Below are 18,793 nucleotides of genomic sequence, written 5' to 3'. Positions count from 1 at the left end.
GATTGAAGTATTTGAAATAAATAATTGGATCCAAGTACATGCCTTTAAGTACAGGTAACTTTTCCAACCACACCCACTCTCAGAAATGGATGTTATCTCAATCACATATAGCAGAGGCTAAGGTATTAAAGCACACTTCCAATTAACAGTGGCAGTGAGCTCTTTTTTATTTTGGATTCAAGTCTTAGGTATTGCCATTATGGAAACACTAACAACTTATACCTAGCTGATCCACCATGAAGGAACAACAGCTCCACTGGCTTCCCCTGCCCCTCACCATCTCAGTCAATGTGTGAATGGGAAAGACAAGAGTTTTGCAAGTGATGATAGCAAGTTGCACTAGAGAAAAAAAAACCATGAAAAAACTGGCAGATTACATATGGCTTTACATTGACTGATTTGAAGGCACAGTGTATAGCACACTCTGAAAGCACCAGCTGTTGAGTGTAACACTTGACACTGCTGAGACATTCGGAAGCCAAACATTGAACACTGAAACAGAAACCAAGATTTTTTGTCAAAAAATTTTTGAAGTCTTAGAGGGAAGAATTAACTGGATTTGATTACTCAAACTGGCAATATCAATATGAAGGCACTTGAGCCTTCTTACTTGGCATCTCTGTGAATCACGTAGCCTTACAGAAAGGCAGTGTTGCCAGAGGTCTTTGCACAATAGTCAACTTCAAGATGCAGAGAGCCATAAGCAACAGCATGCAGTCTGTATGTCCCACTGTGCCATCTGGCCCTGGGTTAACATGTCTGTCAGTGACTGCTTTCACACTCCCGACAAACTATTACTCAGCTACATAACTGCTAGGTAAATTGCAGTCTGCTTTGATTTGTAAGCTGTCTACCCCAAAGTTACAATTTTTTAAGGTTATATCCTGACTCAAAGAAAGATTTATTTCAAGAAGCATTTTTCAAATATTTTAGACTTAAAAATCTTGCTACAGTGAGATCTCATAAAAAAGCACATATGAAATATCACAGTTGGAGCAACTTTTACTCCTAAGTTCGTATGATTACATGATTTTATGCATGCTATCAAGGGCCTGATAGCAACATTTCTGCCTACAGGCTTACTAGACAGACAGTCCATGTTGTTCTTGCAGCCTAGTCAGACTCCATTAGCAATCCTGAACGTAAACCTTTCGGAAGACAACTTCTCTCCCCTTCACCCACACACAGAGGTGCAGTGATGTTGATTTCTGTTTGACAACAATCAACATAACAGCTCAACCTAGTCAAACTTTAAGTTCATTTTCCATAAAACCTAAGCAATTCATAATTGTATTCAAGGTTCACATCCTACAACATGGGCTGAATGTTCTGCTTCCCAGTATGGATTAACAAAATCCCCACTGACATGAATAGCAGTCTAGCAAGCACATGACTTGCTGCACATATAGATTAACAGACCTATGAAATTGCTCTTTGTGAACATCCACAAGAATTGGAAAGTAATTGAGAGGCAAACAACAAAAAAACCCCAAAATTAAAAGATAGTAAAGCATACTCCAATATGTTCACAAACAGTATGACAAAGGGGGGAGGGGGGAATAATTTTTGGTGGTTTATTTAATCACTTTTATTTTTACACATTCCTGTGTCTCTTCTTATGGATTAAAGGTACCAAGGAACTAAGTTTATTGACATTCAACTATCAGCATTAAAACCAAAACAAGATCACTACCCAGCATAGCCCCTGACATGGGAGACTTAAAGGCTCCTCTGATGTCTCCTCTCTATGAAATTTTTCAACATTGAATTTCTAATTTTTGGTAAACCATTTAAAAATTAAGTGTGAAGAGAATGAAAATCTTCAAAAAAATAATTCTGTAGAACAGAAGATCATAGAACATTAAAGATGCTAACAGACAATACAAACTGTTGCTGCTCCACCTTTTTCCTCTAGGAATGATCAGCAGTCTACCCAGCCTAAATCTTCAGTAATTATTTCCACACAAGAGTGCAGTATTGATTTCTCTAAAGCACATAGAGGGCCAGGAGTGCTTTAGCATCATTTGAGAGAGAAGTCTTAAAAACACAGTGGCTGCTGAAGAACAATGCTTACTTCATTTGCAAAAAAGAAAACCCAAAACCCACAACGAATTGCCAGAGCCATGAAATTTGCAAGTAAGCCTTTCCCTAGCTTCTACATTCATTTTCTCATAAAAAATGACAACCATTAATTATCTGTATTTCCTTGTTATTATTAGTAATAAATATTGTCTTACAATCCATTAAAGCTAATGAATCTGTCTTGGGTTCTTTAAGCATGCTACTGTTATAAATAAATAACAGTGGCTTTAATACAGAGTTACACAAGGGCAGACTTTGACCTTTTGATATTTGCATATTCCCAGTGATGTAACATACAAAAAACCCCAAAACCCAAACAAACAAAAAAAGCAGAAAGCATTTACTTCTTTGTTTATCAAGTGGTGTTGTCTTCAAGCAGCAGATTAATGATTGTCAAGGTTTTGATAGGAATGCTATCACACCATTAGACAAATGGTACCACTCACAGGAAAAATAAGTCTACTTTCTGTATGCAGTACACCAGCTCAGCTATAACCTTCTCCTCTTTTGTGGAGAGGATTCCTCTTAACGGCTAAAAGGAGATTAAATAAAATTTTGTGTAAAATCTCCCTGCCCAGAGGACAGATACACTATCAGCTTTGAAGGTTGCTCTCAAACACATCAGTACTGCCTACAAAGTAGCAGTTAATTTTCATTACTTGATCTGCAAGACAGACTATTACTTAAAACCAAACCAAACCAAACCAATGTAAGTTACTATTCAGTGATACTACACTTGGCAAACAAAAGCACAACATATTCCTTATGGAACCTGTGTTGTCAGTTTCTACAGTAACAACAAAAGAAAATCTATGATGAAACCTGAATGTAAAGAATTTGATTAATTATAAACTGATTATATTTTAAGACTACTTCATTTTCTCTGAGTATTCCGTACAGTAACAGAAATTGCTTATAGCACAGTGAAAATGTCTCATACACAAGCACTTTTTTGGGGAAAAACTGTAAGAAAACAAAGCTACTGCTATAAGAGAATTCAAGAGCAAATCCAATATTGATTGTTAGTGCTACTCATAAGCTTTAATTTACCCTTTTCAAGCACACAGTAATAAAACGCCTTACAAACTACTACAGTGAAGATGGTTTTGAATAAAGAAAAGAGAAAGCAAAGGGAACAGAAAAGGAACAAGCTTTGTGTGTTTTTTGTGTTATATTTAATGCATTTTTGCGTCTTACAACCACCCTCAATAAAGGAGTCCTCTGGCCTAAAGACAATAATCAAATAATTAGTCATAGAAATTCACAGGCTGTGAAATACATACACAAACCCCAAACAAAACAAAGCTACCAAAGGATACATGGTGTATCTGTATAACTTGCCAGAATAAGGTGTTCAATAGACAAAAACACCATGCTAAAAAGAAAAGAGGGGATTTTACCTCATTTTTTAAAGAGGTAAATAGCATCTTTATACAATTTATAAATTCATAAAGAGGTAAGTAACTCTCTAGGTATGAAGTGAGCATCTCTATGAATTACAGCAAGCTTATAATTAAAAAGAGCTAGAAATCCTTAACCACTACTCTTCACCTAGTCATTAATGCAGCCAGTTACATACTGCAGACAGTAACATACTGATAAATTGTTTACCTAGCTACTGTTAGACAGCAATTCTGTATTTAAAATGTGATTCCACTTCAATTGGATTGGAATTACCATATGTTTTATATGTGGATGCTACAGTAATGCCAGAAATAACAATAAAATCTGCTCAAAAAGTCATGACAATTTAGAGAATATCTTCTTTAAGAGAATAATTATGTACAATTCCAGTGTTCAAGAAAACCTTGCAGGTTCCGTGCATCCCTCCCTAAAGAACACAGCAGCTTTTTTGTTAAAAGACACCACTGAGATAAAATAAAGTCTGACGACAGTGCAGTTTCATGCCAAGTTCCATAATGAACAAATGATGACCAAGAAACAAACTTAGCTCTTGGCTCCAGCTTGACCAAGCAGAGCATTTTCTACAAAAATAACAAACCTTCTTCAATAGTTTGAGAGTGCTAATGTCAGGATTAATATAGTGATACGCAAGCTTTGTATTTTTACTACATAAAACATCACACTTGCGCTGATCATTTAAATCTTTTATGATAGCACTCTCATATATAGTTTTGTCCCCTTACAACCAATACAGAAGAATACAAGCCTGTTCTTTGAATTTATATCAAAACCCTCTCCCAAATTATAGCTTCTTAATTAACAAAAAATTCCATGTTTCTCTACTGAACTGCTTACCTATCTCATGCTTTGTGTTCTGCAGAGTCCCTAACCCCAGAGCTTCAGATTTCGTATCGCCTGTGTGCTTGGAATAACATTTGACACATTCTTTTGGTATGCTGAATATTTCTTTATACAGCTGAAACATGATATAAATAGTATTTTACTTTAGAATCAGCACAACATACTTTTCTTTCAAACCTACTTCAGAACTAAAAAATAAATGTTATTGCACACTTTTAGCTAAAGATAAACTGCAAAACAATACTAGATGACTAGATTTCCATTAAGATAGAGAAGAAAAGACTGGTATACACCTAGGAAAAGAAGGCTTGTTTTTACTTGCTTTCCTACCTACAGCAAAATCAAAAAAGAGCGGGAGACTGAGAAATACTAATTTTGCAAATTTTTCCTGTTACAGCTAGCCTCTTCTCATCATAGCCAGGACAGCTAGGGCTAATCAAGGGTCTGAATGAAACAGCATGAGCATCCTACCACATAAAGACTTTAGAACACATAATATATCTATATATATAAACACATATAGACTTCTGTCTATAGTAATTTCAGAGTATTTTTTCTTATTAGTAAAGTTGGATTTGTCTTTAAACATGGTAAAAAAAGCATACCCTATATTACAATTAGCACCAAGTTTCCTTCCCGATGATGGTGTACAGTAAAAAGCACTAAAAAAAAAAAAATGGATAAAAAGTTTCGTTTTTTACACATACTGGGATAATAGGATGGGTGCTTTTTTATTGCAATGCAAATTCATAATGCGTTATGACATGCTTTCTTAAATACATCAAAGATCCCTGTATGTGGTCTGCTCACCATCCTACCTTTTTTCCTCAGGTACTCAATAATCTGAAGGTAACTGTTGTGCTCGAGTCGTTCCAGAAACCTCTCTTAATCCCTCTTCTGTTTACAGGCTAATTACACGGGAACAGCCTAGAACACCACATGCTGTAACAAACAGCAAGGTGCTGCCCCAGGCCTCAGGTTTCACACTGTCCCCTTTCTCAAAAACAGATGTGTGGTTCTCCTTTTCCATTTCTTTACATTATTTTCAAACCACCAAACACAAATTACTTTTTAAAGTCTTAATAATTCAGTGGGAACATTATCAATACCTGGTGCTTTATTGTTCCTGGGTGTTCTGTTGCCTCTTGGTTCTTCTACAAATGGCTCAGCTGGCTAGAAAATTGCTGTTTGTTCGCCTTTATCCATTTCACCATTAAAGAGATCATTAAAATACTCCCTCCATCTTTCTCTAATTGCATTCTTTTAACTAAGATTTCAATTTTTGTCATTCACCTGACTCATGCACAGTTCACGTCTTTGTCTCAAATGCTGATATCCTGGTAAAATAATCTGAAGTTATCTTATTACACTGCCACTTCAACTGCATAAAGCCACTTCTGTGCCATACTATCTTTTTGCTGAATCCTTTGCATTATCAGAAGACCTAAGGAAGGCACAAAATCCTCACCACATATTGCTTTATTATACACCCCAGAAAAAACTTCATTTTTTTTTCTTGGAGTTCTATTGTTTTCTCCTGCTCTTCTCTTTACTCCAAATGTTTCCCAGTTGGTATAAAACTTTTGCACAATGATCGAGTGTTCTGACCTGCATCCTTGGTGTTCAGGTCTTTATTTAGTTTCTCAAAGGTGAGTGTTACTCTTAGAACTTCATCAAACAACTCAAGTCATTATTTTTGTAAACCAGTAAGATATGTCTGAAGCATCTACGTTTAGCAGATGTTTACTAAAATCTTTGAAGTATCAGAGTTACCGGCAACTTCCATGTATTTGTTGCAAAGGACACGTATGTTCACTCCGGAAGATTTTTAACCATCTTTTCTAGGACATGGAGCAGCAGGTGGAACTGTATATGCATCACTATTACCCAAAAGCAGCATTACAAAGTTTACTCAGATTTTGTTGTTCACTTTGAAAGATACTGTGGAAACGCCATATACTGTTTTCAATTTCATGACTGCAGATGAGTAAAGGAGCATCCAAGCAAGTTTCTAGATTCCTCCTCCACCAAGTTTATGTGGTAGCAGGTATTTCTAAATGCTAACACAAGCTATTAATCTCTTTTCCAGTGCTTGCGCATGACTTTTCTCATGCTACTTCACATATTTTGTTCCTTTGTATACAATGATACCAGTAAGTTGCCCACAAAACCCCCGGCAGCTCTGCCTGTATTTACGGGTGCCCAAACCCCCCATCACCAGGGCGCTGGCCTCGCTCCCACAGGGGCTTCCTGACAGACCTGTATTATACACCACACAAAATGGTTCTTTACACTTCCAGAAAGAGTGATGAAAATCCTAAATCTGAGGTAAATGATACTGAGAATTTCAGTCCAGAGTACACAATTTTAGCAAAGAAAAATTTTATAAATTTTTTGGAAAAAACTTTCCTTAGCACTTCAGCCCTCCCGCCTTGGCTGACCGGGCCCTCTCCCAGCGAGCTCCCCAGGCGCGGCCTGAGGGGAACGCCGCCGGGCGCCTCCTCGGGCGGGCCGGGCGCCTCCGTCTCCTTGGGCTCCATCGCCGCCCACCTCACCGGCAACTCCCGCCATCAGGCCCCTGTGGGGCCCCTCAGCAGCGCGACAAACGTCGGAAGCCACGACTCCCTACCCTGCGCAGAGCCTCCGGCCCCTCCCTCCTTTTTTAAAGTTCCACATAGGCATTTTAGCGGGGAAAGCGCCCGAGGCCCCTCACCAGCCCCGAGGCTGCAGCGAGCCCGCCGCGGTCCTGCTCAGGCACGCTGACCGCCTCAGAGGGGCCGCCCCGCCCCCCCGGCTCCGCCCCGCCCCCCGGCTCCGCCCCGCCCCCCCGCTCCGCCCCGCCCCCCCGGCTCCGCCCCGTTCCTGCGTTCCGCACTTTCGTCACACCCGTGGCGTCACAGCCCCTCCGTGTTGCCCGGCTGTTGTCGCTGGCCGCCGCCTGCCCCGCCGGGACGCGGAGCCGCGCCGCCCTTTCACGTCGCCCTCAGGCTCCCGAAACCGAGGGCGAATCTGCGCGGTGCCGGAAGCCAGCCGAGCCTCCGCTCCGCTAGCGGAAGCGGAAGGCTCGCCATTTTGTTTCAGGTGATGGCGACTGTGGTGCTCTGGAGCTGGAGAGTTTAGTGCGGGCCCGGCCTTCTGGGGGACTCGCTTCTCGGACAGTCGTTGTTACTGCGAGTTTCCTCCTCCTCGCTGCATCCCCTGGTGATGTACGGAGGGGTCGGAGGTTCTCGACGGACTGCAGAAGAAGCAGGCCCGCCGCCCCTAATGTTGTTGTCAGGCGGGGGAGCGGTCCCCGGGCCCCCCGGAGGAGGTGGAGGAGGAGGTGGAGGTGGGAATAGCCGTGTGGAGCTGCTGGTGTTCGGCTATGCCTGCAAGCTGTTTCGAGATGATGAGAAGGCTCAGTACCAGGAGCAGGGGCGACATCTTATTCCTTGGATGGGAGACCCCAAGATCATGATCGATAGGTCGGTGTAACACAACCCCCAGACTGCTGCGAGATCTCCTGTTATAGCCTCTTTCTGTTCCTCCCCTTGTGCTGTGGGCAGGTGAGGGCGGGGGATGAACAAAGGGCTTTCTCTGGCAGACGTGTGGGGATCTTCTTCAGTGGCAGAGTTGGAGGGCAGCTCCTCCTGGTAGAGTGCTTCCAGTGCTGCTTTTGTAACGCTGCAGGGCCGCCCCCCTGGCAGCGGGAACTTGGGGTTCCCCGCTCTGGCAGTGTTGGGAGGTTCCTCTCCTTCTGGCAGTCTGTGTGTGTGGGTCTTTCCGCTCCACTTGTCAGGGTAGGGTTTATAGGGTGGAGTGGAGAGTGGGAATGATCTATTCCTTTTCAATGCAAACCAGAAACATCATCTTTTCTCACTTGGAAACCAAGGGAGCCTTATTGCATGGGAATGCTTGTTAGGCACTTTATAACGCTCTGTAAGTGAGAACTTAAGCGATGTGCGGAGTGGAAGGTTATTCATCCACCTTAGGGGAAATGGACTTTTCGTATTTCTCCTATGTAATCTGGCTGCAGGCCGTTAGTGGGATACCCCAAAAGCAGTTCTTGACCTAATAACTTTTTCCGTGTGCCGTGATTCACTGTCTTAGGCAGAATGGCTTTGATTTTGGGTGCTTGCTTTTCAAATTTTATGTTGAGGTGGCGGTTTTGGTTGTTTTGCAGTAGCCACAGGTTCATGGCCAGAGAGGATAACAGAATCTGTGTTGATGTTTCTTCTGGTCTCTTAAGTTTTTTCAGCACTGCAGGGTGGGATTTAGAAATAAATTCATTCAGAATAAATTGTCTGAACGTTTTCCTGGGGAGGGGGGAAAATGGGAGGTCAGGTTGGATATATTTGAGTGGAGCGCTGAAAGTGCAATTTAAGAGTTATGGCTGACCCTGAAAACCTCAGTGGGAAAGATGGAAGGATTTTGGTTTGAAAAGGATCACATGACATACTATAGATATTTGTTCCCTCAATTTCATCATTGCTTTGGTGCTATACATGATTTTTCTTGCTTTGATTTAACAACTGTGTTTGGCTTGGAACTACTATCAGTAAGGGGAGGTCTTTCCATTTCTTTCCATAAGACTGGAAAAGAAAGAAATGCCCTTGCGCTACTTTGGGGTTTATGCCTTTAATGATTTTTATGATTAAAATTAATTTCTTAAATAAGAATAAACGCAAAGACATGAAAAAAGCTACCATAAATATTTGTAGCTGTATTTAATTTCTTTCTTATATGAAAATAGAAGTGTTACAATGCACACTTCTAATCCAGATCACTTTCGTGACAGACTTCATTAATAGGTACAGGCTATTTTTGTGGTCCTGTGCAGCAGTAACCCAATTTACAGGTGTTACAGAAATTGCGGGGAGCAAAACCTAAGTATGTGCATGTATGTGCATATAATATGGAAAAATCTAAATAACATTACATTTGTAAGTTAAGGTAGCTTGCAATTACTAATCTTATAAACTGCTTTGGAAGCTTAGATTCTTTTCATCTCCAGCAGCAGGAAGTCCTCATTTTCACCATTTTAAGAAAAGCGTATTGCTATGAGAAGAAATGGGTTGAAGTTTGCCTGTGGACAGAACTTGATTAACCAGACCTACGTGTTTCATTAACTTTTTGCTATGAGACTACTTACTTTCTTTGGTTTTGGTCTAGCAAGTTGGCACAAGTCAAGAGTTGTGTGTGGGAAGACACCTCAGCGGAGTCGAGTTTACTGTCACTTTACTTTTTAATCAGTTTCTCTTACTGATGCATAAACATTATCCCAATGCAGTGCTTTTCCTGCAAATAAGATTATTTCTGCATAGTAGAAAGGAACTGTACGTCATTGATCTTTGCCGTTTTTACGGTGAACCTCCTTAAATTGCATGTATATGTTACTGTTCCTATGTATGTGTGTCTCTCTATCACATAACCCAGAACTTATTTCCTCAGCCAAATGGCTAGGGGCCGAGCCTAGCCATGATTTTACCTCCAATGGACGCAAGTTTCTATGGTGAAGATATCTCCTGAGAGTTCGGGACTAGCAGAAAGAAGCGAGGAAATTTCGACCGTTTGGTTCTTACGGATAGGTATTTATGTATTCGGGTTTGTGTGAATGTAAGCTATTTGACTTTGCAGAAAAACGTATTTTGCAAGTGACATTGATTGGTTGGTTGAAGCACGTACGGTAAGAGCTGTTAAGGAAATGGATCCCACTTAAACTATTAAAGGATACCTTTGCCTTTAATTGTAATAATTTATTATTTGAGAGGAATGTAGACTATTAAATTTTCAGTAGTTGGTGACAAATGATTAGCAAAATTAAACGTAACTTCTAAAAGGAAGTATGCTTTAATGTATAAGTTTGTGTTTTTTTTTTTCATTTTTAATGGGTAAGTATTTAAGTAGTCGCATAAACACAAGCCCTAAGTTTTTTGCATTGACCAGCTGTTTCATCTTGCAGGTACGATGGGCGTGGTCACCTACATGACCTTTCTGAATATGATGCTGAATATTCCACGTGGAACAGAGATTATCAATTGTCTGAAGAGGAAGCTAGAATAGAAGCCCTCTGTGATGAAGAGAGGTATTTAGCCTTGCATACGGACTTGCTTGAGGAGGAGGCGAGGCAAGGTATTGCTCAAGGAAACTTCCCGAGTTTAGCACATGTTTAAATAAATAATTATGAAATTAAATTTACTCCTAATTTTATACTCTCTTTTTCTGATGTTATCTTGACAGTACCCAGTGGATTCGAAAAACAGGAGTCTTTGCGTATGTGAGAGGACCTCAGGATAGTTTAAAAATAGATCAACAGAGAAATTGGCCAGATTCTGAGGGCAGACTGGGATTTCAGACCCAACCCCCCCCAAATAAACACATTCTGCTTCATTTTTAGTGTTCTTAAATGAAATTCTGTGCTTTTGTATGCATAATTACATTAGAATGTTTTAACCCGCAGCCTTTATCTCTTCAGGAAGAAGTGGTCAGCATATGTACATGCTGTCTTTTTCTATTCAGTTTTAAATCAAAGCTAAAACGATTAGATGAAAACTTCTCATTTAAAAACTAAAGTAAGATACATTATACTTTAAAAAAAAAATAAATTAGCTTTTAAATGTGTTCTAATGATCGGTAATTGCATTTTTGTTCAAGAGGAGGAATATAAAAGACTGAGTGAAGCTTTGGCAGAGGATGGTACCTATAATGCAGTGGGATTCCGTTATGGAAGTGATTATTATGACCCTTCAGAACCCACTGAGGAGGAGGAGCATCAGCCTGCAAAACAAAGAGGTAAGGGGTAAAAACAGGAGGGGTTAATTGAGATGAAGAACATAGCACCCCAGTCTCTCACTTGCAGTTGAAGGTTGAAAATGTGTGTTACATTAAAATGCAAGTTAAAAATCTTGAAGCATTTCAGGAAAGTTTTTATGGAACTGCGTTACTGAGTTTTTGCAGACTTTGCTCTTGATGTGCTTAAATGCTGCTACAGCACGTTTTTTGAGTGTTTCTTGTCATAGGGGTGTATTTCATGTTGTGTGGATCTGCGTATATAGAGGGAAAAGCCTACTGAAAAATTGGAGGTGATAGTGAAGAACATGTTTGTACTTTTGCTCCCCTGTCTTTCTCTACTGCATAGTGATTAAAAAGGTGAATGCCCTCTCTCTGTTGGTCACTAAAACTGGAATCTGTCAACCCTTAAAGGCTGTCTGTATTGTAGGAAGCCTTTGCAAGACTGTGACAATGTGCCATAATGTTACAGAATCTACCTTTGATCAATTATATAAGGAATAAATAAAAAGTCCCGCTTCATTTGATAAGAGAACTGCATTCAAGTTGTGTCTGGCTTGCCTCACTTTTGTTTTTCTTACCAAGAATGATGAGATTTATAGAATAATATGCTGCTGGGTGAGGTGGGTGCCCTGGTGACAAAGGATACAGAGGAGGTGGAATTACTGAATGCCTTCTTTGCTTCAGTCTTTAACGCTAAGGCCAGCCCGCAGGAATCCCAGGCCCTAGAGGCAAGAAAGCCTGGAGACTTTCCCTTGGTCAAGGAGGATTGTGTTAGAGATCATTTAGGCAAACTTGACCCCCACAAATCCATGGGCCCCGACGGGATGCACCTGAGTGCTAAGGGAGCTGGCAAATATTATTGCTAAGCCGCTCTGTGTCATCTTTGAAAGGTCATGGAGGACAGGAGAGGTGCCTAAAGACTGGAGGAAAGGCAGTGTCACTCCAGTCTTCAAAAAGGGCAAGAAGGAGGGCCCAGGAAACTGCAGGCCAGTCAGCCTCACCTCCATCCCTGGAAAGGTGATGGAACAGCTCATCCTGGATGTCATCTCTAAGCATGTGCAGGAAAAGAAGTTTATCAGGAGTAGTCAACATGGAGTCATCAAGGGGGAATCGTGCCTGACCAACCTAATAGCCTTCTATGGTGGAAGGACTGTCTGGGTAGACAAAGGGAGTGTGGTGCATATTGTCTGCCTTGACGTCAGCAGGGCTTTTGACACTGTCTCCCATAACATGCTCATAGGTAAACTGACCAAGTATGGGTTGGAGGAGTAGACAGTGAGGTGGATTGACAACTGGCTGGATGGTAGAGCTCAGAGGGCTGTGATCAGTGGCACAGAGTACCTGGAGGTCTGTCGCTCCTGATTTATCCCAGGGGTCAGTACTAGGTCCAGTCCTGTTCAACTTACTCATCAGTGACCTGGATGAAGGGACACTGTGTACCCTCAGCAAGTTTGCTGATGATGCGAAAGTACAACAGAAGCGTGTGCTGCCGTTCAGCAAGACCTGGACAGGCTGGTGAGTTGGGTGGAGAGCAACCTAATAAAGTTCAGCAAAGGAAAGTGTAAGGTCCTGCCCCTGGGGAGGAACAACCCCATGCACCAGCACAGGCTGGGGCTGGCCTGCTGGGAGGCAGCTCTGCAGAGAGGGACCTGGAAGCTCTGGTGGGCAGCAGGTTGCCCGTGGGCCAGCAGTGTGCCCAAGGGACCAGTGGGGTCCTGGCGAGGCATGAGGAGGAGCGTGGCCAGCAGGTCAGGGGGGTGATCCCCCCCTCTGCTCTGCCCTGGTGAGGCACATCTGGAGTGCTGTGTCCAGTGCTGGGCTCCCCAGTGCAAGAGAGACGGGGAGCTGCTGGAGAGGGTCCAGCGGAGGACTACACAGATGATGGGGCTGGAGCATCTCCCTGGTGGGGAAAGGCTGAGGGAGCTGGGCCTGTTTAGCCTGGATCTTATGTGGTTATAGTTTCATTTGGTAAATTTCTTGATTGCATATCCTTTTAGATGTACTTTTTTTAAAACAAATTTTTATTAGCACTTGGGTACTTGATGTATTTTGTCCTATAGTATTTTATTCTGTCATGTCTTGTAGAAACAGCTCAGACAGAAAATGTAGAAGAAAATGAAGAACCTTTTGTTGCCCCTCCAGGACTGAACGTACCTTCTGATGTGGAGCTGGTATGTGTGTACATTTAGCGCCACTTATGTTTCTGTTAGTTTTCTAGGTGTTCTTTCTTGAATTCTTAATTTCTATAAACTCTCTTGATAGAACGCTATCAACTCTCTTGATAGAACAGTTTTTCACACTGAAATTATTCCAGTCTCATAGTGAGTGCATTCAGTATCACTTGTGATATTATTTTAGGTAATGCAGAAAAAAGGCAGGTGTTCTTGGAATGAATACTTACTGAGATGTCAAGGTTGACATTCCAAAAGTAAAGGACCATCAAACCAAATGATTGCTTTTGTTCAAAATTTTTTTCTGGATTCTTTTTAACTGAGTCCCAATCTGAAGGGGGTAGGAAGTGATCTGATATAAAGACTGTGTTTAAGACTAGCCTATTCAAGAAGAAAAGCAATAGTTTATTTCTAGCAAATTCTGAAATAACTTGAAAGGATAAGCATGTAGAAGCTCGCTCTTTCATGTGATGTTGTGAGAATTTTCTACATAGTAAATTGTAAACTTAATTGAAACGTGTATTTTTCTTGAAGGGAGCTGAACAGTTGCCTGCTTAAGTACAGTTGTAACCATGAGGATTTTAAATTTATTTCAAGTTTCCTAAAAGATACTGGGAAACAGGATAGTACTCTTTTCTCCTGTATTGCGGTGGTGAAAGTGTTAATTTATATTTGGGCTGCCTTCTCAACTTCATAACCTCAACCAGTAAAGCTTCAAAGCACTCTGTTAGGATAACTAATAGTGAACACAGGGTATTTGTGTAAGAGTTTTTCTGCTTCATTGGCTTTTAATTGAAAATGTTTATCCTGTTCTGGTTTTAATATGAAATAAGAGCTATATAACAAATGTAATGCACAACTTGTTACAATTTTACTTCCTCTACTTTTCCTTACAATCTTACAATATATTTTGTTAGTGAAGTGCTTACAAACCTACTTATGAGTTCAGGGAAGATTTTTATACAATACTGCCTTTAAATTATGAGTTCTACTTTAGTCTTGGAGTTAGAACATTGAGTGCTCAGTGAGAAGCTGGTTATTTAGCATTTGAATGCTGTTTCCAAAAAGTAACTGCTGGTGAAAGAATGTTTGCTGGTTTAGATAGCTGCTTTGCTTGAATTTTGTTCTGAAACTTAAGGTATATTTTACATGTAAGTTGCAGAATGTAGTGTGGGGCTTACTGAAGTAATTCATCAGCTATTGAACTCTAGTATGTTCAAATGAACAGAAAGGAAATGTGGACACACTTGGTTTTGATTTAAAAAAAAATAAATCTAGACAGCAGCCCTGAAAACAGGGTATACTTCACCTTGGATTTGGAATTGTGAGAATTTTTTTTTTGTCAGCCTTGAATTGTTGTTCAGTTCAACTGAATGTTGTCAGTCGGTTTTCCTATTGAATGTATGTATTCTGTATTTTGTAGTTCAATTACTGTGAAGGATAGAAGTCTGGTAAATTATTGGTGGGGTTTTACAGGCATGTTTAATAAAAACTACTCACTCTACCCATTAAAAAAAAAAAGAGAGGAGGAGAGAGAGAGAGAAATAAATCAGAAATTCTGTTGCCATTATGTTGATACACAAGTGATTGGAAAAGGTGTAATACGTGGCTGATCTGTGGAACTACCAGGGTGGTGTTCTAGGTCTCTCCTGAATTTATTGCTAACTAACGTTCAAGTTAAAAGACACGGCACTTGTTGATGGTCATGTCAGGGGAAGGACACTTGTGGACTCTGAATGATTTTGGGGAAGAAACTGCAGTGCAGTGGAAATAAGATGAACTTTGAGAATCAGCTTGCTAACTTGGAGACTTTATTCACAGTCTGCAAGGTGCAGTTCGATAAAGACAGATATAAAATAGTTCCTGTAATACAAAGCAATCCAAACTGCAAATGTGAAATGATGACGTAAGTACCTAGGCAGTACTACTGCAAAACAGATCCAGAGGCTCTAGTGAGCAATAGAATGTTCAGTGTATGGCAACTCCAACTGCAGCAGTAATGTCACTCAGGAACTTAAAATACAAGAGTTGTGTCAAGGATGCAGGAGTTCTTCCACTGCTTAAAACTGTTGATGTAAGGATTATGGGCGAAGATGACTGTTCTTGATCGTTGCATTTTAAGAAGTGAACAGAAATGGGCTGCAAGAGGAAATAATCAGTTAAATTTACAAGGAGAGATTGAAAATCGCTTTGTTTTCTCCAGATGAGAATATTGAAAAGCAACATAAGACTTACTTTCCAGGCTTACTGAAGATTGGAGGATAGTTGCCTAACTTGAAGGAAGGCAGACTTGGTCATGAAAAACATCTAATTACTATACCAATTAAAGATTGGAACAGAATATCTGACTAGATGATAGCACTTATGTCATTGGGGTATTTTTCAGAAGGGTTTTTTCTCTGCTCTGGCAAGTACTGTTACTTTCAGAAGTTCTAACAGTTCTCAGTTAAAATGGTTAGTGTCTTTATTAAACAGCAAACTGGAGTATCTGCATGTCTGTCATTTAATGTTTTTCACTTTGTAAATTTTTCTGAAGTTTTGTAGATCAGTGGTGCTGGTAATCTTAGAAGTCAATTAAAATCATATTATTGTTATTATTTATAGTGCCTGTTTTCCAGAGCTTACAGTGATCTCAGTTTCAAATTCAAGACCAGATAGTAATTTCAGATACAGTCTTTTTTGAGCTTCCTTGCTGATTTGCAGCTTTGTGAATCTCTCAGCCTTAAATGTATTTTGTGTTTCTGCGTAAGAACTGTAGAAAGAGAAAACTTGATACATTATTGAATAGTGAAACTGGCAATGCACAGAATGTTTTTAGTTTATGGAGAACTTTATTGCCTCTAATTAAAATAATCTTTGGTAGTACTTTACAGGGACAATTAAAACTTGGAATAACTAATTATTTTCCATATTGAAAATGTTCCTCTAGAAGGGGATCCAATCAGCTAACAGTGTGCTGCTTGATCACATTCAGATATTTTTTCCCCTGAATAGAGCACCACTGTCTCATGTGCTTCCAATCTTCTGAAAAAGGTTTCCTGAGGTTTGCAACATGCTTCTGTACCTAGACCAATAAAAATGAAGAGCTAAAACTAATCGTTAATGTGATACTTAAATCTTTATAGGCACACAGAGTATGTGTTTCTACAGTTTATTGAGCACAAGACAAAACAGAGCTATCTGAGTATGAAATTAAAGACAGCGAATGGCAAGGTTCATTCTTTAACTATATTCTTGCTCTTTTCACTTCTTGGGTTTGATACAACAGTGCTCCTTAGATGAGATTTCAGAGTGGAAATGCATGGATGCTGCTTGACTGTATTAATTTTCTTTTTATTGCTGAAGTGTTCAATGGCTCTTTATGGGAATGTGACAGCACATAGGAATTACAATTCTTATGTTGGTCTTAAGATGCAACATGTTCCTTCTAGGCAAATGTGTAGTAACAAGGTTTTCTAGTTAGGAAACAATATTTGCACATTTAGTGATAACAGAATAAAAGACAGCTGTTGGGAAGAAGACTATACATGTTGAGTCTTCGGAGCACCTTGAGGTATTGTATAGTAGGGCCACTTTAAGTTGGCACTGCTGCCTCAAGAAACTCGTCTCTTGTCTTGCACCAGAAGCCTCTGTATGGCTATGGAATGATCCTGGCTTAAAATAATTTTTGTGCTGCATCAAACGCAGACAGGATTTGTTCCCCTTTACAGTTTGGTGTGCAGTGGCAAAAATAGTTGTGCAGATGGGAGAAGATCTTGCAAAAGGAAATGAAAGAGCAGCTAGGGAAGATCAGGACTGTTTGTTTTTCTTTTAGTGCTGATAAGCTTTCACTAGTTGAAATTGATTATGAAAATGAGTAGCTAGAGAAAGCGGAGAAGAGGGGCAGGGAACTACTGCTCTTTCTAATTCCCTCTGGAGTTCTAACACGCTTCACAAGCTGCTTATGAAAATACAAATATATGTTATTTTACTCCCACAGCCACCAACAGCAAAAATGCATGCAATTATAGAACGAACTGCAAACTTTGTCTGCAAGCAGGGAGCACAGTTTGAGATTATGCTGAAAGCCAAGCAAGCACGCAACTCCCAGTTTGACTTCTTGCGATTTGATCACTACCTCAATCCCTACTACAAATTCATTCAGAAGGCTATGAAAGAGGGACGATATGCTGCTCCTTCTGAAAATAAAGCGGACGAGAAGAAACGTAAGTTGTTGCTTGTCAAATGGATGGTTTCAGGATGTGAATCATTGAAACATGCACTGGTCTTTTTTTGTAAAATAGCCACATCGTTTTGGTGTGTTGCAATAGCAGTGCAGTTATCCTGCAGCTGAGATGGATGTGGTGATTCAAAATTTTGCTTAAATTGGAGGAGATTCTTAAAATAAAATACTGTTTTGGGAAGCTTTCAGATACAAGAGCTGCTATGATCCTGAAGCTTTTAGAAATACTTGCATAGCTCGAGTTCAGCAGAGGGTTGGTCTGTGCACTTAAGCTTTAGTTTTATCGATGACTAGCAGTATCTTCTTATATGTATGTTTTTGTCAATAAGCACGTTTATGAAAACAGTAGTTTCTTAAGAATGCATGCTTATCCTGTACCAACTTTCCCTCCCAACACAAATTCATAGCAAACCCAAATAAAACTTAGACACTGCTTCTGTTTAGACTCGAGAGTCAAATCTGAGGAAGAAGATGATGACGATGACGATGATGATGGAAATTATCTGCATCCAAGTCTCTTTGCATCTAAAAAGTGCAGTAGGCTTGAAGAGCTCATGAAGGTACTCAACCCTAATAAAATTACTTTCTACAGTGTAAAACATCTGATTCATGAGCACAGAAATTCTAACATGCAAATGTTAAGATTTTCTGCTAACAAAGTTGGTTTGATTTTATTTCCACTCTGTCTTGGTAATTTAAGTTTGTTTTGTTAACTGCCAAGTTACCTTTTTTCTAGTACATAAATTGTTTTTCCATTTGTAAAGAATTATATTTCTGGTTTTGATGCCCTTTGGTATTGAGGGCATCGCTCAAGGATTTCCCCCACAAAACCTGTATCGAAGCTGGAAAGATTAAGATATTTAATGCCTTCTGTATATAAGCTGAGAATGTTTTCTTTTCAGATTTTAGTAGATAAAATGTTGACATGAAGTAATAGTTTCAGCGAATAATATTTCAGCAGAATGTAATATTCATTAAATGTAAATGTAGCTGGATTTGTTGTTTTTATTTTCTGAGTTTGATCAGTGATGGAATAATGGAATGACTGATGATTGTACATATATGAGACTTTCAGAGGAATGGCAGTGTTGCTGTCTGATAATTAGACAAGTCAGGTTCTGTGCCTGTGTCCCAGCATTGGCAGTAAATGAATAAGAGTAATACCCACTTTTTTTTTGATGTCATGAATTTCTGTTCACTTTAAAGTATATTTTTGTTTTCCACTAATTTTTAAAGTAGTTGTTGATTCTGCTGTGAGAGCTACAAAAATGGTAACTTCAGT

General features: G+C 39.9%; 1 protein-coding gene across 4 annotated transcripts in view; it reads left to right on the top strand.

The window, feature by feature from the left end:
• Positions 1-7,249: 7,249 nt before the first annotated feature.
• The window catches only part of LOC119143050 (splicing factor SWAP), a 49,363-nt gene continuing 37,819 nt past the window's right edge, over positions 7,250-18,793 (top strand). The window contains exons 1-6 of one of the 4 annotated variants that reach the window (XM_037376835.1): positions 7,250-7,811; positions 10,289-10,458; positions 10,981-11,118; positions 13,204-13,289; positions 17,269-17,494; positions 17,956-18,071. In XM_037376835.1, coding sequence (XP_037232732.1) covers positions 7,552-7,811; positions 10,289-10,458; positions 10,981-11,118; positions 13,204-13,289; positions 17,269-17,494; positions 17,956-18,071 — 996 coding nt within the window. In that variant the 5' untranslated portion in view covers positions 7,250-7,551. Of the gene's footprint in view, positions 10,459-10,980; positions 11,119-13,203; positions 13,290-17,268; positions 17,495-17,955; positions 18,072-18,793 lie in introns of all 4 variants that reach the window. The other 3 variants (XM_037376844.1, XM_037376852.1, XM_037376863.1) reach the window with 3 other exon arrangements.

This window comes from Falco rusticolus, chromosome 1, assembly GCF_015220075.1.
Source record: "Falco rusticolus isolate bFalRus1 chromosome 1, bFalRus1.pri, whole genome shotgun sequence".
NCBI lineage: Eukaryota > Metazoa > Chordata > Aves > Falconiformes > Falconidae > Falco > Falco rusticolus.
The sequence above is the reverse complement of the archived record's forward strand: the minus strand, read 5'-3'. Positions and strand labels throughout refer to the sequence as shown.